Consider the following 24,180-nt stretch of genomic DNA (forward strand, 5'->3'; position numbering starts at 1 on the left):
AATTCATGTGAATTGTAGTAATTTTGAACCTTGGATTTTCAGTCTTACAATGCATTTATAGTACAATACAGGGCAAAATCCCTGACACAACAAAAAACAGAATTTTCTACCATTTTAAGCTTTTACAAAATTCTTTCATAATTTTAAATTAAATTTAAAATAGCACTATTTTTAATCAGAACTAATTTTCAAGCACAAAGCAAAAAAACAATTCCTAAACTTAAAGAAAATTATCTAAAACATTTCAAAACACTATCCAATTACACAAAATAAATTTGCACATAAGTATGGAACATAATTAAAGTTTACTTAGAATTACAGTAGTGGGATCCTTCACTGTAGGAAATAATGTTTGAATAGAAATTTAAATTCCCTCATCTCACTTTAAAAGAGGAAAAGGGGGGAAAAATACCCTTATCCTAAATAGCCATTTTCGGAATTTTAATTATATTATTGCTCTCTTTATGGCATGTAAAATAAAAAGTCTAAAGAATTAGTAGGCAGTTAAATTTGCATTTACCTAATCAAACTGACATTGCGTTGGACTTTTTGATCTGTTGAATGTAAGTTTTTAACTGTTCAATACACAATTACCATTTACTACAAAAGTGTTTTAATGAAAACAGCATCTTAAAGGCATTAAACATATCAGTAAAAGTAAAGATGCTTTAGGAGCTCAATAAAATCAGAAATTCTAGTAGGTTTTATTATATCTATTAAATTCTCATCATTGCTTAGACATAAGTTCCAATTTTCCATGTAAAGAGAATGTTGCAAGTATTTAATAAATAATGGTAATTAAGTTTTATGTTTATTTTTCTAACTTAAAGCAATACAGTTTTAGTATGGAAAATTAGAGACGTAGAAAGAATATTTTTTAAAAGTTCAACCATGATCCAACATATTTCATGAACTTCCTTTCAAGCTCTTTTTTCCACATAGTTGAGGTTAATATATACACAACTTAATATTCTCTCTTTACATATAACATTTTAAACCTTAGCATCATTCTTGTTACGCAGATCCTGTTTTTAAAAATCATTTGGGGAAAAAAAAGAAAAAAAAAAAATCATTTGGGAAAAATATTTTGCCTATTTTGTTTACTGCTGCATCCTCATCACCCAAAGCCATGTCTGCACTGTACAGGCGCTCCATGAATGTTTACTGAATAATGCATCAACAGGTGATTTATTCTATCACTTACTACCCCATGATTATAGCACAGGATATGTGGTTTGTTTTCATCTTTTCGCAATTATAAGACCATACAGCTTTGTGGATAAGGCTTTTTTAGTATTTGGAGTTATTTACATAGGATCAAGTTCCAGAACTGATTTATTAGGTTAGACTTGTATAAGCCACTTAATAGTTTACCCAGAGCATTACTCAGTCAGAGCATTGTTTACGTATTTCGAGTGTCACTGAGGTAGGTATCATTTCAACCAGTTGATTCTTGTATTGAACAAATTTGATAAAACTGTTGTTTTTATATTTCCTGTTATCTTATAAAACTTAATGAAAAAATATGCAATTTTTGGTTATCTTGTATTTAAATAATGGGACTGGCTAGTGCTTAAACAGTTGCTTTCTATACCTTTGGATACCTGGTTCAGAGCACCTTTTGGAAGCAGCATTGGGAAGTCTCTTAAAAAAAAACAACTTCCCTAACCACGAAGGTGAAAAAATAGTTATCTCATGATGCTTTTCATCTGTAAGTCTTCAATTACTAACATTGACTATTTCTTGAAATATGCATTAGATATTTGTATTTCCTGTTTTCTGAGTTGCCTGCCTGTGTCATTTATCAATTTATTCATTCAGTCTATTCCTTGTACCAGCAGCACACACTGTTCTATTCTCTGGGTGTGCTTCCCTATGAATTTCAAAGCATCTAGTCAGGTTCATATACACATACACACAAATTGATATGGCTGATGATTTTTTTAATGTTGTTTTAAAATAAATAAATACGTATATATATATGGCAGAACAAATTTAAAATACAGATAAATAGGGCTAGTAATGCAGATCTGTGGTAGAACACATGCTTAGCAGCATGAGGGTTCAATCTACACCACCAAAAATAAAATGAAAACAACAACAAAACCAATAACAACAAAAAGAAAACAGAGAAAAACAAAAAAAATAAAGGTAAAAGAAAGTGAAAGTTATTCTGAAAAATCATGGGTAAGCATTGTTCATACTTTAGTACACATATTGCCAATTTTTGTTCTCTGCATATACGTTTAAAAGAACATATGTGGAATCATATGTAGATATTGTTTTGTACTTTTTTTTAACTTAACTCTATCTCATAAACAATTTGCCACTCACCAATACTGATGGATATAAGGTCATCCCTTCTGGTTCAGATCTGTACCTACTCCTGTGATTGGTGCATGGTGTGCCAATTGTATACGCTGGAGCCCAGTGGGAACTGGGAAATCACAGAAGAGTATCGCTATCGAAGTTGGTTTAGATGTTACAGTTGTGTGAATCCCCTGCTTGGTGACCATATCTTTCTTCTGTAGAGGTCTCCTCAAAGCCTCCTGTGCTCACAGGTAGGCCTTTTAGAAGGGACTGGATCATGGGTGCCCGATCCTCATCAGCGGACTTCTCTACTGAGTCTACAGCTCAATGTGACGCAGGGAAATGAAGTGAGGTCAGAGGAGGTGGGTCACTGGGGGTGTGGCCTAGAAGGCTTTGTCTCTCACCTATGTTTATCTCCCTTTGCCATGCCAACCTATGAAATGAACTATAAGACCAAGTTAACCTTTCCTCTTTAAAAATTGTGAGGGTTGTCTTAAGTGTATCAGTAACGATGGAATAGTGAATTCACGGGCATTTGTCTGAAGTTAGTGTTGCATAGATTGTCAAGCAATGAACATAAAGGGACTCTTGGCAAGTAAGGTAGAACACGTCCAGTGTCTGGACACTTTGGTGGCTGAGGGTCCCCTTAAGTTTGAGGGCCAGCCTGAGCTACATTATGAAACTATCTCCCAAAAAGATTAAATACAGAAATAAATAAATCCTCAATATAAATAAATAAATAAATAAATAAACAATTTGCCACATCATCCAATACTCTCTGAGACATTTTAATGCTAGCAGAAGACCACAGTAGGTAAGAGCAGACTTTGAAGCCAGATGGGTATGAGTTCAAATCTCAACTACATATTTTTTTTGGTACCTGGGATCGAACTTGGGACCTTGTGCTTGTGAGTCAGGCGGCGGAACCACTGAGCTAAATCCCCGGCCCCTTAACTATATTTTAAGACTCACCTTGCTCATTGGTAAAATTAAGATAACAATACCCATTCCACATGGATTATTATTTAAATTACATGAAATAATACAATTTATAAGATATTAACAGTATGGTGATAATAAAGGCTTTATAAGGGTTAAATTAGTAAACAAGTGAACAGGTTATTTTGTTGTAATTTTTATTTCTTTGCTTTTTAAAATATATATAATATATTGGGCCAGGAATTTAGCTCAGTGGTTTCGCCGCCTGCTGCGCAAGCGCAAGGATCCGAGTTTGATCTCCGGTACCAAAAAAAAAAAAAAAAAAAAATATATATATATATATATATATATATATATACACACACACACACACACACATATGTAGAGAGAGAGAGAGAGGTGCTCTATGCCACATGTTCACAATTTTTCCAGGCGAAATTTTTTTTTCCTTATTGCTTCTCATTCATTCATTCATTCATCCAATGATTCATTAAAAACCAGTATATGCTCATTTTATTAAGGATATGAAACCTCTGTCTTTATGTTACAAATGTTTCTTCTAATTTACAAATTGTCTTTTAATTCTGTTTTGGTAAGTTTTTACATATAGAACCATTAAATTTTCATGCAACTTACTCTATTTTCACTTTTTTATAAAATGCTTGGAAATTTCTTCTCTACCCTTGAGGAGTCTTTATTATTTGGAATAGAATGAGAATTAAGCCCTGTAAAATAAGTTTTAGACCTGAAATGAAAAAAGAACAAAAACAAAAACAAAATAATTGGCTTGATAACAGACCAGCTTCATAAAATGTTCATTTTATAATGAACAAGGGAAGACCTATCATATTTATATTTGTGCTTTTGGCAAGTAGCATAGCAAAACATAGCACATGACATGTAGTAGGTCATCAATAAATGCTGAATTTGCTCAATTAGAGAGAAAAGCTTTCAGGAAGGGCAAACTCAGTAACTAAAACTCAGAATTAAAAGGAAAGATTTTAATTAGAGTGACACTACAGAATAACAGAGAAAACATTGAGAAAGTTCAGAATCAACAATTCTACAGCACCGATATTCTTCTGTTGTTGAAGGATAACACCTGCTCTTAAGATTTTTTCTTTCAGCTCCAAATATCACTACCACTCTATTTGGCAGCACTTCTCTGCATGTGTTCTGAACTACATTACCTTACAAGATTCTCCAACTGCAAAGGAGTCTTATGATCAAATAAATTTGGCAACCACTACACATTTCTTCCCTTCTCCCCAACTCATATATATACCACAGCACAATAAATTTCTGCATCAACATGCTGAGAAATTCTGCAGGTACCAGTTTTCACAGGAGACAGACAGGAAGCTAAAGTCAGAGTTTGGGATACTCATACATGTAAGAGGGAACCAGGAAAATGTCAGGTTCTAGTAAACAGCTAGCATCAACATTAACCAAATGGATATAGAACAAGGGATACACCTGAAACACTGGAAAATTCCAATTTCTGGAAGACACAAGTCAGGTAGGAAACATTCAAGGATATTGATAGGGTCAGGCTATCTGGTGGCATGGTCAAGAAGTAAATGATTCAGTGATAGCACGGACTACGCACCAGGAACAGGAGGCACAGATCCAAGCAGAGGCCGAAGACAGACTATAAGATCTTGATAGAAATGTCAATCCCAACCACCAAGATCTGTGCAGGACCACAGCAAGTGGGATCCCAATGGATGCTAACCACTTGCTTCCTAAATAGGCTGCTCACTCAGCATTTGTTTCTTAGGGCATGGCAAATGTACTTTGTAGAGGGATTTTTTTAAATTTTCACTTAATGATCTGTCTGCTACAGTAAAAGGAGTGATATGTGAAGACTTGAATTAATTAGCACCATTATTCTGATTGATTTTAGTGATGTGCAGCACTCAAATAAACTGGCAGCAGATTCTTTAATCCTACTGTGATTGAGACTGAGTACCAAGTGGATGTGGTCATCAGTGCTGATCTCAATAGCAATTCTATTTCTCCCAAGAAAGGGTCCCCACACATTTTATATTGAGAGACTAAATGAACTGGGCTACAAAATGATCCTAGTGAGGCAAATGAGATAAACTTACTTGCCACTGGATTGGGAAGCAAGGAAGCTCCTAATGACTATAAATAATGCAAGGTTTCAGCACACAGAATATTTGAACTGACAAAAGGAATTCCCTCAGCTTCCAGGTTAGGTTTGCTACAACCTCAGATCAGAAAGGAGCTTGGCTGTTTTCTAGCTTGTTTTGTTTTCAACCATTAATTGTGTTGAAACAAAATCTAAATCATTAAAAAAAAATCCAAATCATTGCACCTTTACAGGTTCTCTATAGTGAAAGCTAATAGTTTAGTTGGTATCGTTATTGTCTTGGCTTAACATACAATAAAAGCCTCACATTGCACAAAGCTATTCTTCAAATGAAGTCACTGACAGGAAGAACACTGGGAAACTGTGAGTCAAGAGCTTGCTGTCAGGCTGCACCACATATCAGCAACAAAATAAATGGAGGCACATGGTCTTAAAGTCAATCCTTGTACCCAGGTATGCACAATTCTAAAATGAGTTTGGGGCCCTTAAGCCTGAAACAAATTAGCCTATAGGAGTTTCTGGATTGAATTCACAATCATTTTTAAAAACTAGTCATTGTGTTAGCAAATTTTTATTTTGGCAAGAGAATTTGTGAAAATGCCCTCTGACTCCTCATGAGATACAAGAATCTCCACACATACAGTAACCTGAAAACCTTATGTATGATTTTCCAATTAGTTCTGTCTTATTTAAATGTCACTGATCTATGCTTGCCTATCATTACTGAGAGTTCACCACTCAGGTATTTTTTATAGACACTGTATTCTTAAAATTTTTACTACATTCTGAAAAATATGTGTTATTGGACCAGGGATTTAGTTCAGTGGTTCTGCTGCCTGCCTCGGAAGCACAAGATCCCGAGTTCAAGCCCCGGTACCAAAAAAAAAAAAAGAATATGTGTTATTAAGGTCTTTTCATGAAGCCAAAGAAGTCAGTTGTCTGAGGCCATACAGCCAATTAATATAGGAGTTAGTCTTCAGATCCAATTCTGATTATAAATGCTCAAATCTCTATCCTGAAGTAAAATGAACTTTCCTAGATTATTTTCCTATAATATAAAGCACAGTTTTGGTTAGTAAATATTCATTCTCCACCCACTGCATTCATTCCAAATCTATTGCCTAGTACATGATGAAGAATCCATGAGAGGACTTTGATTCATTCAAGAGTCTTCCTATGGTTAACAGTCTGAAAAAGGGTAGGAGATTAGGTCAATTAGTCAACAAGTGTCTGTAGAATGCCTGAGACCTGATGTACTAGAGATTACCAAAATAAATAAATACATACATACATAAATACATACATATAAACATGATGGAGGAGTAGAGTAGATTGTTATTCTGATATTCCAATGTGGGGGGCCAAGGAGGCAAGCAAGTACATACTGTGGAAATTCAGAAAGAAATAAGAGTAGGAAACTGAGAAGAAATAGAGTAGGAAATGTGAGGATAAGGAAGCACTGTACACAAGAAAATGACAGCTTAAATGTACTGGGAACCTGTGAAAATTAACTGTTAAAGATATGCTGAGGGGAAAAAAATATCGCATTAAACCAATTGCCTCAATCTAAGTATGATTTATGGTTATGCTGAAATTTGAGATTATCCACCATACAATGTAACATATATAAAGAAAGAAATGCGTGGTTAAGCATGCATGTACACATGAAATACAACCTCAAGACAAAGTGACATTGCTATATAATAACATTCTAAGTGTTTTCTTTATATCTGCTTTTATATTTTCCCTATTCCTATGCTATCCTTTGGGTTAGCTAATAAGCAGAAAAATTGATTAAGTACTTATTTCCTGTGTTTGATATTCAGAAAAAAAAACAAATGGCACAATAAATTATTCACTTAAAGGCTATTTGTTATTGCACTTCATTAAAATAGAATGAATTGGCTTAGGGAAAATAGGGTAAAATATACTAATCTTCATTTAACTGGCATATTATTATACACTGGTTAATCCAAAGTGGGGACCAGGAGGGGGCTTTTAAAAAATAATGTCTTCAGGGCTGGGGATTTAGCTCAGTAGTTTCGCCGCCTGCTGAGCAAGCACAAGGACCGGAGTTCGATCCCCAGTACCAAATAATAATAATAATAATAATAATAATAATAATGTCTTCAGGGCTGGGGATTTAGCTTAGTGGACCACGACTGCCTCACAAGGGCAAGGTCCTGAGTTCAATCCCTGGTACCAAAAGGGGGGGGGGGGAGGCAAACCACTTTTCAGTCCCCCTGCTGTCTCTCTAAAACAGAAGCTTTCTTTCTCTCAATAAATTCTTCCTACTCTTAAAAAAAATAATAATAATGTCTTTAATTCTTTTCTGAAAAATCAAGGATGAAGGAAAAAGTACTCTAGATAAGAAAATATGTAAACTATTTTATTCTAAAAATCACCTTGCTTTGCTTTTCGCATAATTTTTAAAACATCACATATATATAAATAAAAAAAATTTTCCTAAACTACCTGCATAGGAGAGAAGATAACCCTATTTTTTTCTTGCCAATATTTTTCATAATTCTGACTCATTTATTTATTCACTCAACAAAGACTAAATATCTACACTGTGCCTTCATCATGGTAGGCAGTGTAAACACAAATAAGATGACTACAGCACAATCACTGACACAACAACCATATCTCAAAATAAAAATCAAGGAAAAGATTTTCACTGTAAAACACCTCTTTTTTTTTTAAACATCATGATGATATTATCAAGAAAAGTATATTTTAGCAAAAATATCTGTAGCTCTAGACATTAAAAAGCAGTTTCAGGGTCCAGCCTGTGGATTGCCAGCGATGGGTGACCAACTCCCTTGTCATCTGCCAATTTCCTTGTGGGGGGAGTTTGCTTAGGTCTCCAATTCTTTTTAAAATCCAAAGGAAACACCAAGGATGATATGCTACCAAAACTGTTCCTGGTTCTTCCACTGGAATGAAGATGCTTAAACCTTAAACATAAATCCCAAACGCAATGAGAAGCCTGATTGTGAACATAACCACTCCATCATCTGCAAATCATTTCTCTTACTGTTTTAGTAACAACATCTCATGTCCTTAATTCATTCAAGGGATGTTTACTAAGCATCTACTAGGAGCCAAGTACTCTTCTGTGTGCTAAAACAAAACAGATAAAAATCTCTGTCCTTAGGGAGCTTCCATTAACAGTAAACATAGGCACACACAATATACAAATGCAGAGTAAAATAAAATATTATTAAGTGCTATGAAACCACATAAAGGCAGGAAATGAGAGAAAAAGCATTGGAGAGGTTATCATTTCAAATAAGGCTGTAAAGAAGACCTCACTAAGAAAGTGACGTTTATGCAGACACTTGGGAGAAAATGAGAAAGCAAGTTATACAGCCAAAGGAAAGGGCAAATATAAAGAAAGCAAGGAGAAGGAAGCTGGATATTTCTAACACTAGTGCGGCTGGAGTGTAGTGAGGAAGCGATTATAGAGACATAAGGATGGTGGGTTAACAGGGACCCTGGTCATGTAGGGCCTTTGATGTTGACTCTGGATGAGATGGGAGCTACTGAAGTATTCTGAACAGATCTGACATATTTTTAAATGGTCACTGTGGCAATACTTCAGAAACAGCTGCAGGAACAGTGGTTAAAGGGACAAATAGAAAAACCAGATAGGAATTAAATACAACAATCCCAGTAAATATAGATGTTGGTTTGGACTGAGTTGCAAGTGGTAGAGGTGAGTGACAGTGCTATTTGGGAAGTGGAATCAATAGGGCTTGATGACAGATTAGATGTGCAGTGTGAGAGAAACGGAGGAATAGAGGAAGACACTAGTGGCTTTGGCATCAACGCTGGAAAGTGGATTTGCCACTTAGAAAGACAGGTAAATACCAGAGAAGAGTGAGTTTGAGGGAGAAAATCGGGAGCTGGATTTTGGTGCAAGATACCTGCATGTTTGAAGTGGCTGGGCACACAAGGGAGTCTGGAATTCAGGGAAAGGATGAGGCTCTAGATATAAATTTGGGAGACACCAGCATATTAATGAGACTGCAAGGGAACATGAAAAAGGAGGAAGTACAAGGCCCAACCCTGTTACACTCCACTAATTAGAGGAAAATCGACAAAAAGAGACGAAAACAGAGTGGCCAGTGAGGAAACAGGAAAAGCACAATAATATAAGAGACTAGAGAATAAAATATTTCCAAGAGAGGATTCATCATCTCAAATGCTGCTGACGGGTTAAGTAATTTGTGATTGAGATTGGCTCCTAGGATTAGCAATAAGAAAGGTCACTATTTATCTTGGGAGAAGGATAAAGCATAGTGTACAAAACCTGACTGGTCTCGGTTCAAGAGAGAATAAGAATAAATATAGACTAGTCTCTCAAGTTATTTTGTTACTGCAGGAAGCAGAAAAGTGAAATAGTAACTGGAAGGAATGTGGATCAAGAGAGGGTTATGCTACAAAGTAGATGAAGGACCACGTTTGAATGCCAATGACAATAATCCAGTGATAAGTAGACACAGATGATGCTGGAAGGAGATTTCACAGGTATGACGTGGAGTGGGCAGAAGGCAGAAGTTCAACCACAGTGACAGGAGAGAAGACAGAGTACTGCATATGTGCACAGTTGTAAGCAGAGGTTCTTTTTTAAATACTTCTGTATCTGAAATAAGAAGCACAATCTTTAGATAGAAAGTGATAAGGGCAGCAGAGGAGTGTCAGACATTTGAGAAAAGAGGTATCAGCATTGAAGGTACCAGTCACCTAGGAAAGCAGGGGCATGAATGAATTGACCACCAACCAGGCCAACTGGCTTCACTTTAATTTCATGATTTTTAATCTCAAATGGGCCTCTAGTACTGCCAGATTATTAAGCTACATTCCTTTGGTCAATTCAGAGGCCAAAAAATGAAATTTACAGAAACATTATATGGACCATGGACTATTCTGTTCCTGTCCATTATTGATTCAATATTTGTGTTTCCCTAAAATTCTTACGTATAACCTAACTCCTTAATGTAGCTATATTTGGAGATGAGGTCTCTAAATTATTAAGGATCTTGGAGGGAAAGAGTTTGAGTAAATGAAGTTATTGAATGTATAGCAAGATTATACTTGATTTTATATGATAGCTTCGGGGAAAAATAGGGCTACTCCTTTGTGGCAAGGCTCTCATATGTATATCAGAATTCAAGATCACTAATAAAATCAGATGAGATTTTTTTCCTTAGCAGATGCAGCACTACAGGTGTCTGATACTAGTCTGGAAAATTTTCATTCTCATAACTGAAATTATAAGAGGAAAAGTGAAATGGTCACAAAGAAACTAAATTTATATTGCCTTGTTCAAGGTTTTCATTTAATGAAAATGTGCTCTGCACATACTATAAAATTATGCACTTAAAAAGTAACACTTGAATTCCTCTGAAAAACCTAATGTTAAATGCCACCATCTTTTAGTCAATAATCCTCACACTTCTGATGCTGGCAATGTAGAAATCTTTACCACTAAGGAAGTTTGATTCCATGAGATTTGTGTATCTCTCTATCTTTTCAGTGGAACTTGTGAATAGCAGTAATTAGAGATATAAATAATAGACATCAGAGGATATCAAGGGAGCCAGGAGTGGTGGGGCATGCCTGTAATCACAGCACTCAGGAGGCTGAGGTAGGAGGACTCCCACATGTTCGAGGCCAGCCTGGGCTACATAGTAAGTTCAAGTCCAGCCTGAACTACACAGTGAGACTCTGTCTCAAATAAATAAATATATATATAAAAGGAACCTATTCACAGATTGTATGCCAGAATAAATAAACACCTACCACATCATTATCTGGATGTTTACCTACATTATTTTCTATTATTTTGTTGCTATCTTTTAATGTACCAACAAGTACAACATACTCATTCCTATTTCTCAAATGACGAAAGTGTACCCCAAAAAGACATAAATCCCAATAATTTATTCTGCCTCACTATATATAAGATTTTCATATGGTCTTCTATATTCAACAGTTATGAAAACAAAAGGAATTAACATGTCAACAAAAGAAGATTTATTAATTTCTGGAGTGACTTAAGTGACTTGAAAATTAAAACTGGAAAGGACAGGGAACAGAAGGTGAATGAACGATAAGAGGGAAGAGTTCTACTCTGTATAAAGTGGGCACTTTTCTTTAGGATCCAACTGTCAGGGAAGACAGAAACAGATAAACATTTTCCAACAGCCCAGAAATGATATAGCTTGAAGCTGCCAAGTAATTTCAGCCAATGTTATCTGCTAGTCTACCTTGTACACAAACCTTTTCTACTTAGTAGTTTTATCGAAATCTGCCCTTTATATTTCATCAACAAATGTGTGAACATGAGAACTGACAAATTTCTTCTCATAGCTGGTAATGTAATTACAGTGTGCAGCTTATAATAAATATTGATGTACTTTGGATTTTGAGTAAAGATACTTGGAATAGGTCACTAGACCAAAGAGGAACAGTCTCATTTCAGTGGGCAGAGGGGACAACGCCCAGTCACCAATCATGCCAGTTCCTGAGCAGGGGACACGGAGAGGTTCACACAATGAACAAAATGCCTTTCATCCCGAGCCAGGAGGATACGAAGCTTTCTCCTTCACATGAATACTATCTTGGGACAAGGGAAGGTAAAACCCTTGAAAGTTTTTAGACTGGAGATCAATGTGCTCTTAATTGACAAGATCAGATGTTTTATCCATTTTCAGTATGAACAGTAACTTAAAGGCAAGGTAAAAGCAGCTCCAGAAAATGTTACATTTGTATGTCTTAAATGTAGTATGTAAATTTACACACACACACACCCTCTAAACTTTTCTCTCAAATCCCAGTTGTGTTAGGTATATTCCAAACTAGTACTTTCAAAGTGTGGTTTGTGGACTGTGCCAGTGAGGAGACCATATTACCTGACCATGGTTAATAAAGTAGGTGAAAATGAAGGTAGTTGTATAGAAATCCCTCTAGCAATTTGACATGGCCATGTGCAAGTCCATGATTAGTGAATTCATCTCACTGAACAGGGTAGACACAAGAACAGGTGAGATCTAATTTAGGGTGGGTGGATTTAAAACAATGCACTGTGCTGTAGGATTACAAATCAGCCTGTGACTAACTGGGAAAGAACAGTCTTTCACCACAAGTAGTTTAAGCAGGGCAAATGTAGATCAGCCTGGCAGCCTAAATCTGCCACCAACCTAAGTACTGATACTTGGCTTTGCATTTAAGATCATAATGGTGCCAAGTAAAACAATGAGAACAGAGGACTTCACAGGTAAATGATGACTTCATTCCCAGAAAAGACCAAGTGGCATCAGGCTGTTAAAATCAATATTCCATAGGAGTTCGGCTAGAAAAAAAAAAGTGGGAAAATCACTTCCCTACTAGCAAGTACTATATTTATGCTGCAAGAAGGAATTTCGTTTCAGACAAATATTATCAAGACACATGAAATTAATGTTGTTGATGAGGAAGTTATTGATTTGGGGGGAAGTAATGCTTGTGTTTCATTTGTAAAATCTGCTAGGCTTTGTGGTTCTGAGTATTATAAGCATAAGGAGTTTGCACCTAGGTTTACGTTAGTAAGTATTTTAGTAGCATAATAAAAATAAATGAAGTTGGCAGTGTAGACCCATGAGAAATTTTTTCTTCCCTTACAAAGGTTCCAGATATAATTTCAGTTTGGAAAATGATGACTTTTGGATACTGGGTTGAGGTTTGAATCCTGGACTAGAAATAATCAGAAAATTAATAACAGGGAGTGGCAAAGTCCAGCCAGCATTTTAAGCTGGACTTTTCCATCCATAGCTAGGAACCAGGCTGGAGGAGGTAGAGCAGGCAGTAATTGCCAACACTGTATGCCTTGTAACTTAAGTCCATCATTTTATTTTGTCAAAAGTGAGTTGTTTTGCAATTTTTGTTATAAATATTATAAAGTCCAAGGAAGAAAACCTCATATTTCAACTTCAGTTTGAAAGACAAGGAATTAAGATTTTTAAATGAAAATTTTCACTTTCTGAAATAAAAATAATGGAAATAATACCTCAATTCAGTGATGGCACATAAATAGATAAATGTACTTTAAGACTCTCACTCTTTTACTAAAATCTCACATTTGTAATAGAGCAACACTATAATAGCTTTCGGCTCTTAATATAACCTTTAAAAAGCAGTATGCCAAGATCATAGGCATCATCCTTGCTTTACAGGTGAGCAAACTAAAGGGAGGCTGAGACAGGAGGATCACAAGTTCAGGTCCTGCCCGGACAACAAGACCCTGTCTCAAAATTTAAAACAAAAAAGCTTTTTTTAAAGGCTAGGATTCAATCCCCAATACCACTAAAGGAAAAAAAAGAGAGGCACTGTCTATGCCCAGACCAAATAGCCAAGAAAATGACTAAGAGAATTTTAACTTTCATTTTCTGACTCAGAATCCAGTGTAAGAAGTTCATTAAAAATATTCACAGAGCATTCAGTTGGTTTCAGAAAATAATAATACCAAGAATTACACAATTTCTATCAATAGGGAAGATGTTTCAATAAAATACCTACTACTATTTTCTCTTTCAGTTAAAAAATTACTTAAAATTCCAAATTAGTTTTAAGACATATATGTACAGGACAATAATTATTTTTCCTTTAGGATGAGAGAGTATATGAATTTTATATATTAAAAGAGAAAAACCAAATGCACAAAAAGGTATCATCATCACCTAAATTTTTTTTTTTTTTGTACCGGAGATCGAACTCCAGACCTTGCACTTTCGAGGCAGGCGGCAGAACCACTGAGCTAAATCCCGGCCCATCATTACCTAAATTTATAACCAACCACTCTGGTGACCCTTTGATTTTACATTACTGTACCAGATCATATTAATTTCTTCCCGTACACAGATTTGGTGGGGACTAGGAAGGGGGTAGGTAAAGAAAAGAAATATGTGATGATGTGGCAGAAAGAATATCATACCAAGATACTGTGTCTCAAGACACAACTCTTAATTCAAATCAGTACCTGACCCAGAAACCTACCCTTCCATATTTCCTACATTTACTTGGTCCCTAAGACCCTGTCCTGAGCATCTTTGCAGGTCTGGAGCAAGGCAGTAGCCAGCTAGCGGATCTGTGTCCTTCCAAGTTCCTCCCTTTTCCCCCTGGCTGCCCAGGTGAGCTTTCTAAAACAAAACAAACAAACAAACAAGAGAACTCTGTCACTCCTCTGGAAGCCCTTCAATAAACTCACTGCTTGGTGGATACAGTTGGAACTCTAATCTGGAATATGAAGCTCTCTCAAATCTGGCCCTCCCACCCAGTTTTCCCAGCTCATGTGAGAAATGAATACTCATATTCTCTACTCCATATGCATATTGATTTTCTACACTTCAGCCTCTTCAGAGACCAGCAGTGGTCCTTGGAATATCTCATTCCATACTGTTTGGAACACACTATGTCCCTCTTAACTGAAATATTTTCCTTATGTCCCAGCAAGCCTTCCTTGCTCCCTTCCTTCTCTTCAAGTCTTAATATTTCCTGTCCTCAGAAGCTTTTTTTCTCCACTCATCTTCAGCATAATCAATCTCTCTTCTCTGCTCCTTTAACATTTAACTTATACAGGAGCAGACAGATGCTGTCTTTCATATCCACACCTCCACAACTACACTTAATAATCTCGAAAAATAAGAACCATGATTTTCTTATTCCTGGCACCCACTATAACCAGTAATGTTCAATAAACATTTGCTAAGGTTATGATATGTGGCTTTGGGTGCATTCCTTTCTACACTAGATTTTCTTCACCATTGTGAGCCAAACCACAATACATCAAAGACCTTGGTCTCGGAAAGGCCTGTGTTTCAGTGTAGCTTTTCATAGAACAATGGACTTTTTTTCCTTACTAGTTTATGAGGTATTTATTTTTTTTTTTTTTTTATTTATTTATTTGGAGCCAGGCGCAGCACCACTGAGCTAAATCCCCAGCCCTTTATGAGGTTTTTAAAGACTAAAATTCTTATCATTTCATCATCTGGATATTGTAAGGTGTTAAGGGTACAGATCTATATCAAGATATCATAAAAGTAATGACAGTTGCCATTACTGAGCCCTCAACTACATGTAAGAAACAGTCTTAAATTCTTTCACATTTGTTAATTGCATTTAATACTCACAAAAGAGAGATATTACTTGTCCTCATCTTAAGAGAACACAAGGGCTTTGAGAAGTTAAAAGACCACCAAGCTAATAAGGAATGGAGTAGATTTAAACTCAATGGTATTAATGACTTCAAATTACTTGTTATCAACTGCTGTGCTGAAGCTAAGGAATTCTTGTAGGATACAAGCCATATCTTCTTCACATTCTTCATTTGATGCTTAAAGTTTAATCACTGTTGAAATGAAGGTAGCTAAGGGATTAAATCAGGTGCATTTTAATTGGTAGATACATTTAGATAACATTAACTTTCCCATAAAACTGATAGCACCCTTTAACCACTGATGTGCCTAAGCAACTAGACTCATTGAATAAGAAAATTGGCCTTTTTATGTTTATACTTAGGAAATTTTTGAATCTAAGAAGAATTAAATTTTAATAAATGATAACACCAGAGATTTGAACCTAAGTTTTGGCTTTGCATTTGAATAGTGCTCTCAGCTAGATATGTTTCTTTGTATTGCTATTAGTTTTATATTTTACAGTACTACTATTGTCATTTAACTAGAAATAAATAAATCAAATCTTAAATGCCTAAACAGTCTGCTATCATACAGCATTCAATATAGCAGTTTTAATACCCAAAGCATTCAATTCTCAATTTTCTTTACTCATATAAGCTGATATTTCTTTGTATTCAGGCAAGAAAAATCAGGTTGCTGCAGATGAGAGCATTAGCTGAAGGCTCTTTGTTTGGCTATTGGTAGCTGGGAAAATTTAGATATAAGGCTTTAATTAAATAAAATGTTAGCAACAGAACAAATGCACAGTGGCTACTGACAATATAGTCATTTACCAGTTCATCACAGTGAGAATCAACACTCTTGTTAATTCTTGCCTTCATGTCAAATACTCTTTAACAAGAAGGAAAGTTATATAATAATGTCATGTCCTCCTTGGAAAAAGTCGGTCAATTAAATGAGTTGCTTTTTTTTAGTCAAATAATTCTATTTAGAAATATGTTGAAATGTCAGCCCTTGTTGTTAGTTAACACATTTATCTTGCAAAGTCAGTTTGTCAAAAGCCCAAAATATATTTTAGAAATATTTTCTCAGTATATGTAACTAAGAAAATTCTTCTGACCAATTCTTTTTTTTTTTTGTACCAGGGATCGAACTCAGGACCTTGTGTTTGCGAGGCAGGCACAGTGCCACTGAGCTGAGCTAAACCCCAACCTACTGACCAATTCTTAGTGAAAAGTTTAATGCTAGCATTAAAATTCTTTCCAAAAGGGGAAAAAAATAAATGTCATAATACTAAAACACTACAAACTTTCTTTCGGGAAATGTAACTTAACTTCTTTTTTTAATTATTTCTTTAGACACTGGTGCCCTAAGATTGGCTCTGTAACATTCAGCATAATTCTGAACCTCAGTTTCCTCATCTACCAGGGAACTAATAAGACCTAACTATAACATCTAACACACTTTGATACAAAGATCTAGATTTGTTTGATTTTTTTTCCCTCTTCCACACAGCATTCCTCAGTTATAATTTAAATTTCAAATGAAACATTTTATTATTTAGGGTGTGGCGTATGGTCAGCAGATTTCCTTTCAATGCAGAAAAAGAAATAAACAAAGGGTGTAATAAAGACACACTTTTTTTTTTTAATACTCATGATTAAATCCAGTTGCCTTCACACTGAAGGATCACAAGTTTGAGGCTAGCCTGGGCAATTTAGTGAGACCCTGCCTCATAATTTAGAAAGCTTGAAGACCAGTACTTTGGTAGAGTTCCCCTAGATTTGATCACCAGTTCTGCGGGGGCGGGGGGGGGGGAGGCAGTAAAGGCCATTTACATCTAAAGAGTCAAATACTCTCATTTACTGAACTATAAACAAAACCCCAAACACAGTAACAGAAATTCAAAGCGATGTTCTCAAGCTCATTTGTAAACCTCCAAAACTTATGAGGGGAGGTGGAGAACTATAAAAAATTTCATGTATTTCCCCCTGGTGTGTAGATATACTGATGAGCAATGCACTTATCCCACCTTTATAATTAGATAATTTTCATGTATTATATTGTCTAAATATAAAACTGAAAGAAATAAGAGAAATTAATTAAGTTTTCTATTTCCCCAAATAAAAATAGCAATAAGTATGCTTGCAGTGATAGATAAATGATGATCTTCCTAAACAGTATGCTTGATTTCATATCCTAACTATACATTATTAAAATACAATAAACATCTAATAATGGAAGGTGCACAAATCAGAAGGGAAGCTATAAGACAAAAAAAGCATTGTTAAATACTGAGGCATCTATTCCTTTGTGCTGAGATTTTCCTCAACAGCAATGTTCCCATTACACATGATCAGTTAATAAGCAGATGTAAAACAACCAATAAATTGCTTAATTTAATTTGATTGGAAGGGATATTAAATACTGCAGTTTTCAGAATCATTTCTTTTCTCCTCAAACATTTAACCCAAAAATATGTTTGGTAGCTTCTAATGGATTTGGATTAGCTGCTCAAGCAGAAAATCAGGGGGAGGACAGAGAAATGTGTCCTGAATTTTAATAGTATATGTCACCTAGGTAAGTCTTAACATGTCATTTTGAAAGTGACTGCATTTACAGCAACAACCCATAAGTTACAGTTTCTATGCTCAGCACTCCATGCAATAGCAATAGTTCATTCAATATCATCTTAACAGAGGCCTTCAAGATGAACCTGAGTTATATATAAATGGTGTGTGGATATAACATAAAATTATACAGATTAGCAAGCCCTCTTTTTTAAGTGATGATACCAAGCAAGAATATTCCCTCAATGTTTGAATTAAAGTTGAATAATACTAGGCCATGTACTTGTTCATATATGTGGTCCTCAAAGAAGCTACCATCTTGTACTAATCTGCATTACATTTAAGAAGGAGATTTAACTAAATAAAATCTACATGAAAAAATGTTATGCTAGAGTAGTCTCCATAATGGGTTTTAGAATGTTTTGATGTAAACTGGGACTGAGAGAATATAGAAAAAGTAGTGATTATATGAGCACAACCAACGTTGGAATTTAATAGTAAAATATAAAACTTCACCTTTTGATCAATGATATCCCCAAACAAAATTTTAAAAGTATTTATTCCAGGTTCATTATTTTCCTAACAGGGCTGTCACTTTAATCTTTCTGTTTATATTTTAAAAGAACCTAATCCAACACTATTTGAAATGGTTAAAATCTTAAGTTCCAAAGGAAGAAAAGTGTATAAAACCTGACTTCAAATGCAAATAGGAAACATTGCTTGACACTTTACAATAAAATTCTTCAAAAAGGATAAGCCAAGCTTAAGCAGTGTCCTCTGACAGATGTCTTAAAACTCAGATGTCTCTCTATTCACTTAAATACACACATACAGAGACAAACACAAATACTAGATAAATAGGGAGAGTTTTAAGAAACAAGAACACCTATTTGTGTATTCTCAATAAAGCAGGAGTTCAAAAAATCACAACCAAAAAATATTGTTTGGCAAAGTATCTCATAATGTAAACAATAAGAAACTTCTACAGTGAAAAGACACCTAGTAACAAACATTCTTTCTTTCCTCCTGTGGGTGGAGCTAAGACAGCCAAATTTCTCACTCAGATTTTTATGTTCTGGAGAAATTTTGGTCTTATCTCCACCAAGCAGATTAGCAGATCACCCTTCAAAGTTACCATATATTTCTAAGAGACATACAAGTACATTTTGTCGCAATCCAAAAATCTACCCACTTCAGCATTCTGATAAAACTTGTTCGCAGCACTGTGACTATTATTTTTTTATCAAATGGGTACATTTAACATTAAGAGTTTTGTGGCATTTAGTTGATAGGACAGGCCTCCGTGCTTAACAGAATGCTTTCATTTAATGCTTTTATCTAATTATAAATTATCGGTAGCTATTCGCCACTTCTGAAATATGATTTACTACAGAGAAAAGCAGAAGCATTTCTAAAGCAGCAGTGCCTTTTGAGTGGATAAACATAGGTCATCTACCAGAAGTGTGCTAGAAAATGAATACACAAATCTAATAAGGAAGTGGTTTATGGGAATAAATTCCCTGAGTCATTAAACAGGACTTAAACCAAAGATAGGTTGTGCCACCTAGAGAAAAACTGGAAATTGTACATTGGTTCTTCAGTAATAAGCATTATTTCAAAAGCCTGAAACTTTTGGCATGCCCAATAACCAAGCCACCGTGCATACAAGCTTATCAAGCTGCCAGCATTACGCTCCCCTGAAAACTCTGCCTTCTCCACACACCAGATTAGATTCCTGCTTTCCTCGTTTCCCACCCACCCATGCAGCACCATTTAACCTCCAGCACCGACTGTGTACCACAACCGTGCAGACCCTGCAGCCTGAATTCTAAAGCATTTTCCTTGAAACCAGGACAGGCTGGGATCAAAGGAGCCTGGGGATAAACCTGGTGGACCTTGACAGCTAGGATCCCTCTGGATGCTAGCACAACCATCCATCTACATATTCCCTGTCCCCTGGGGCCTGTATAGGAAATTCTGGTGCACTCTACATCACATCCCGATTATGGAGCTGAACTCGCAACCAACCTCTGCACACTCCAAACACCATGAAATGACCTCAAAAGAACACGCATTTAAGGTGAAAAAGGCCTTCAACTTTCCTCTCTGGAAGTCTCTTAAAAGCAAAGTGCCCAGCACACTTGTCAGGCTGAAGCAGAAAAGGTCTGCAAGCCACCTGGCACGAAAAGCAGCCTTTTACAAAGAAAAGAGTAATTATGAAAAGCCCGCAGTCCTGCGGTAATAACTTGACAGCGAGGACTGCGCTGGGGCATAACTCATCTCCTAGGCAGTCACTCCCAGCCCCAGACCCTCAGCCAAGGGACAGTCCTCCCCTTCCTCCCCTCCCCTCGGGAGACCTGCGGCAGCGCCCCCTGCCCGCCCCTGCACTCCTTCCCGCTCTCCTCCTCCTCCTTCTTTAGGAACCTCCAGCAACTTTGGGCTCGGCACCACGGTGGTATCCCAGCCGGAGGCGGGGACACAGCGAAGGCTGCCACGAGAGGAGGAAAGTTTGAAAAGTCATTGTAAAGCACTGCAGGGTCCCCCCAACGCCGTCACCCCCAGCACCCACCCCACACACGGCCGCGCGGGGCCCCAAGTCCGAGCGGGCCCTGGAGAAGCTGGAGTTCCCCTACACCCCCGCCAGGAAAATCTTTCCCCAGGCGAAAAGTTCCCCGCTGCGGCACCACTCCTCTTCCCCCTCTGTAACACACACACACACACACACACACACACACACACACACACACACACACACACACAACCCCCTCAGAGTTCGCCGGACGCCGCCGGCCTGGCCCCGAGGGCGGCGGGTGGCCAGGTCAGAGCGGCTGCGGGAGAGGGAGGCACCTGGCGGCCCCAGCCGGGACCCCCTGCCTCGCCTTCCCCGCCCCGCGCCCCGCTCACCTCTCTCCTGCTCTTCCGCCTGCAAGCAGATGGGGATGTTCTTCTTCCAGCCGGGCATGGTGTCTGCTGCCCGCGAGCCCTCGCTCTCTCGCTCACTGGCTCTCGGGCTCTCCGCTCGGGGCTGCGAGCCGGGGGCCGTTCAGTGGGGCTGGGGCGCCGCGGCTCCCGGACACATCGAGGCGGCGCCGCGCGCCCTGCGCTCGCCCCGAACTCGCCGGGCTCTGGGCGGCGGCGGGCGGGCCGGGCCGCGCCGGGCCGCGCCGGGCAGGGTTGGGGGCTGCAGCAGCGGCTGCCGCGGTGTGGCCCAGAGGCCGGACCGGGGGCGCGGGCCGGTGCAGGCCGAGCTCCGGGGACTGCGGAGCGCCCGGGAGGTGGGCGCCGGCGTGAGCGGAGGGCTGGCGCCGCCGCCTCTTTCCCCTCCTCCTCTCCTTCTCCTTCCCCTTCCTCGTCTCTCCGCCACCAGCAGGTGGGACTCGGAGCCGCCGCTGCCGCACAAAGCTCCGCCGGCGGCAGGACTGAGGCTGCGGGCTCCCCGGGCGCCTCTCGGCGGAGCCTCCTCAGAGACGCGCGCGAGGCTGAGCGGGCACGGAGGGGCGCGCGCGCTCACACCCTCCGCGCCCCGGGCGGCCTGCGAGGCGCGCCAGGTACCGCGCTGGCACCCGGCCGCGGTGCAGAGCCCTCGCCGCCCCACCTCGGCCGCCACCCCTCCGGCCTCCCTCCCCGGACCCAACTGGCTGCTCCACCGGCTTAGGCGACGACCTCGAGGAAGTAGGGGGCAGTGTCCTTCCCTGTAGTCCCTCCTTCTCGCCTCTCCCCCCCCCCCCCAGCCCTGCCTGTCGCCCCCTCCCCCAAGTTGAGACTCGCAGCTACGGATTCGCTCGCTAACTTCGGCCTCAACTGAGGGAGACAGCAACTTTCGGATGGTCAGCTCTGGTCCTAGGGACTGCATTCCTGGAGGGGTGGGGACGGCGTGAGTGGAGAGCCTCTTTTGTTTTAAATGATGTGAGGAGACCTTGGCTAAGTGAATATTTAATAGCTGTCTTCAAGTATAAGAGCGATTTTACGATCAGGTTTTATGATTAGTTTCTTTCTCTTGTCATGGGCCCGTAGAAAATCAGTGGAAAAAATGAATAAAAGGAGAGGCAGAAAGCTTCGCAGCAGAGCCTGGAAGATTCTGGCCAGAGGAGGGGGCTTTTGTTTGCGTTTTAGTGGCGCTAGGATGGGACTACTTGGTAACTGTAAGTCCTGCGTGGGTATGACATCTATCTGCCTCGAGGCTAGGGGCTGGCCGCAGAATACACTGCCTGTGTTCTCCCTTCCTATCTGATAGGAACTGGAGAATTTGTAGCCCCTGAGGTTATAACTACCATACTGGGGACTAACATTACTGCACTGTTATGGCTCTGTCCTGCCGGGTTTTTTGGCCTCTGAAGGAACTGCAGTTTGCTCTCCCAAACTGAGGACACTGCCTTACACCAGCCTCCTCCCCCTCCCCCCCTTCTCCTCTATTTCTCTCCACTCTTTCTCTTTCCTTCTTCATCCTCCCCCTCTTCTTGAAACAAATAATACTGGCAGAGAAATACCATAACTACGAAAGACAGAATTTCTTCTCCTCTGCCATCCCACGAGCAGTCTTATCAAGCAGGTGTGTTTGTGCCTGTCCTTTGCCAAAGGGAAGTGTCTCCCTGCCAAAGACCAGTACCTATCTCTTCTGAACAGTAGCAAGGCCCAGGTCCAGAAGCTTCAAAAGTGGAGGAACTAAAGGGCTGTGAAGCACAGTCAAGCCATCCCAGGGGGTTGTTAGAAATTCCATCTCAACTGCTCAAACCTTCTTTCCAGACTCTTTGAGAAGTTAAATCCAGAAAATCAATATGACTGTTGTACTTATCACCCTAAATGGCCCACCCTCCTCCTAAAACAAGATTGTTGGCTACTTTGGTCTTCCCCTAGTCTTGTCACAAGGTCTTGTCTCATCAACTTTGTGTAGAGAAAGGCATCTTTCATTAATTCTCCAAAAGGATAAAGCCAATCCACAACCAGGTCTGCTGGTTATGTCAACAAGCAAAGACATGGGTTTTGATAACATAGAAATGACCATATGTTTTTATAGAATCCTATACACTGTTTTATATGTGTGTGGTTGTTCCAACAAGCATAATTTTGGAAGACCTAGACAGTAAACAGCTAGTATAGACTGAACTTTACTCATGATTACAATAGCAGCACAATGATGCCACCAGGATGAGTGACAGATTAACATTTGATGCAGAGTTCCAGCTCACACCTGTTAATTGCATTTTAACTCAGGTAGATAAAATTCCTACTCTGTGTTAGTTTTAGCTTCTGGGCTTTTTAAAAACTAGGGATGCCAGAAAAAAATTACTACTTAGCAGTTTAAGATCAAATTAATACATATCCTCTGTGTTACAGTCAGATAGTTTTATGGATTACACCTGAGAGCAGTAAAGAAATTAAATCTGGATCCACATCTTTCCCCACTCAAACTACTTATTGTCTAATCATCAGTTCACTAAGAGTTAGTGCTTTATATCATCTTTGAATGTAGAACTCAGTCATCAGCTAGGCCCTAAGCTCTGGCAGGGTGAAATATGGCTTAACCTCTTTTGTCCCCATAGCTAGAGACAGTAAGTATTCAATGATCGCTGATGGTGATGGTATTTCAGTTCTCTTGGGCCACCCCTAGCACATCACTGCAGAGAAATAGGCCCTTAAAGAAACCTCTTCATGATACTGTTGGGATCACTTGATAATATCAAGCCAGAAAAAAAATCTAAACTTCATTGAAAACTTCATCTGATCTATTTAGTTCCATTCTCTGAAGTCACCTTATAGTCAAAGCATTATTTATAAAAATGTATTCCAAAGAAATTTTAGCACTTCCCAGATCTTTAGGAAAAAGATATCTACCAGCCAGTAGGATATAAAATACATTCTTTTTCTTCTTTACCAAATATCCAAATCAGTGCCCTTTAAAGACTGCCCATGTGACTGCAACCATTGTTTCTAGATATCATCTCACTTATGAATTTGTTGCCCTAATTTGAACACAGTCTTTCAAGTTTGAATGGCTTTATAGCCTGGATTTAAAGAATTCAAATTCTAATTTAATTTTTTTTTTACCTTAACCAGTGTGCAAGGT

At 38.5% G+C, this 24,180-nt stretch overlaps 1 protein-coding gene and 1 long non-coding RNA gene across 3 annotated transcripts in view; both read right to left on the bottom strand.

Annotated features, from left to right (window-relative positions):
* The window catches only part of LOC147823735 (uncharacterized), a 135,887-nt gene extending 114,891 nt beyond the window's left edge, over positions 1-20,996 (bottom strand). Inside the window, exon 1 of the long non-coding RNA XR_015443416.1 lies at positions 2,335-20,996. This is a non-coding gene — a long non-coding RNA (uncharacterized LOC147823735). The remainder of the gene's footprint in view (positions 1-2,334) is intronic.
* The window catches only part of Grip1 (glutamate receptor interacting protein 1), a 661,025-nt gene extending 639,872 nt beyond the window's left edge, over positions 1-21,153 (bottom strand). The window contains exon 1 of one of the 2 annotated variants that reach the window (XM_087192377.1): positions 21,021-21,153. In XM_087192377.1, the coding sequence (XP_087048503.1) occupies positions 21,021-21,078 (58 nt within the window). In that variant the 5' untranslated portion in view covers positions 21,079-21,153. The remainder of the gene's footprint in view (positions 1-21,020) is intronic. The other variant, XM_087192373.1, reaches the window with a different exon arrangement.
* Positions 21,154-24,180: the final 3,027 nt, after the last annotated feature.

Source organism: Heterocephalus glaber, unplaced genomic scaffold (genome assembly GCF_053883595.1).
Source record: "Heterocephalus glaber isolate CG9 unplaced genomic scaffold, H.glaber_assembly_v1.0 deba00001569, whole genome shotgun sequence".
Classification (NCBI taxonomy): domain Eukaryota; kingdom Metazoa; phylum Chordata; class Mammalia; order Rodentia; family Bathyergidae; genus Heterocephalus; species Heterocephalus glaber.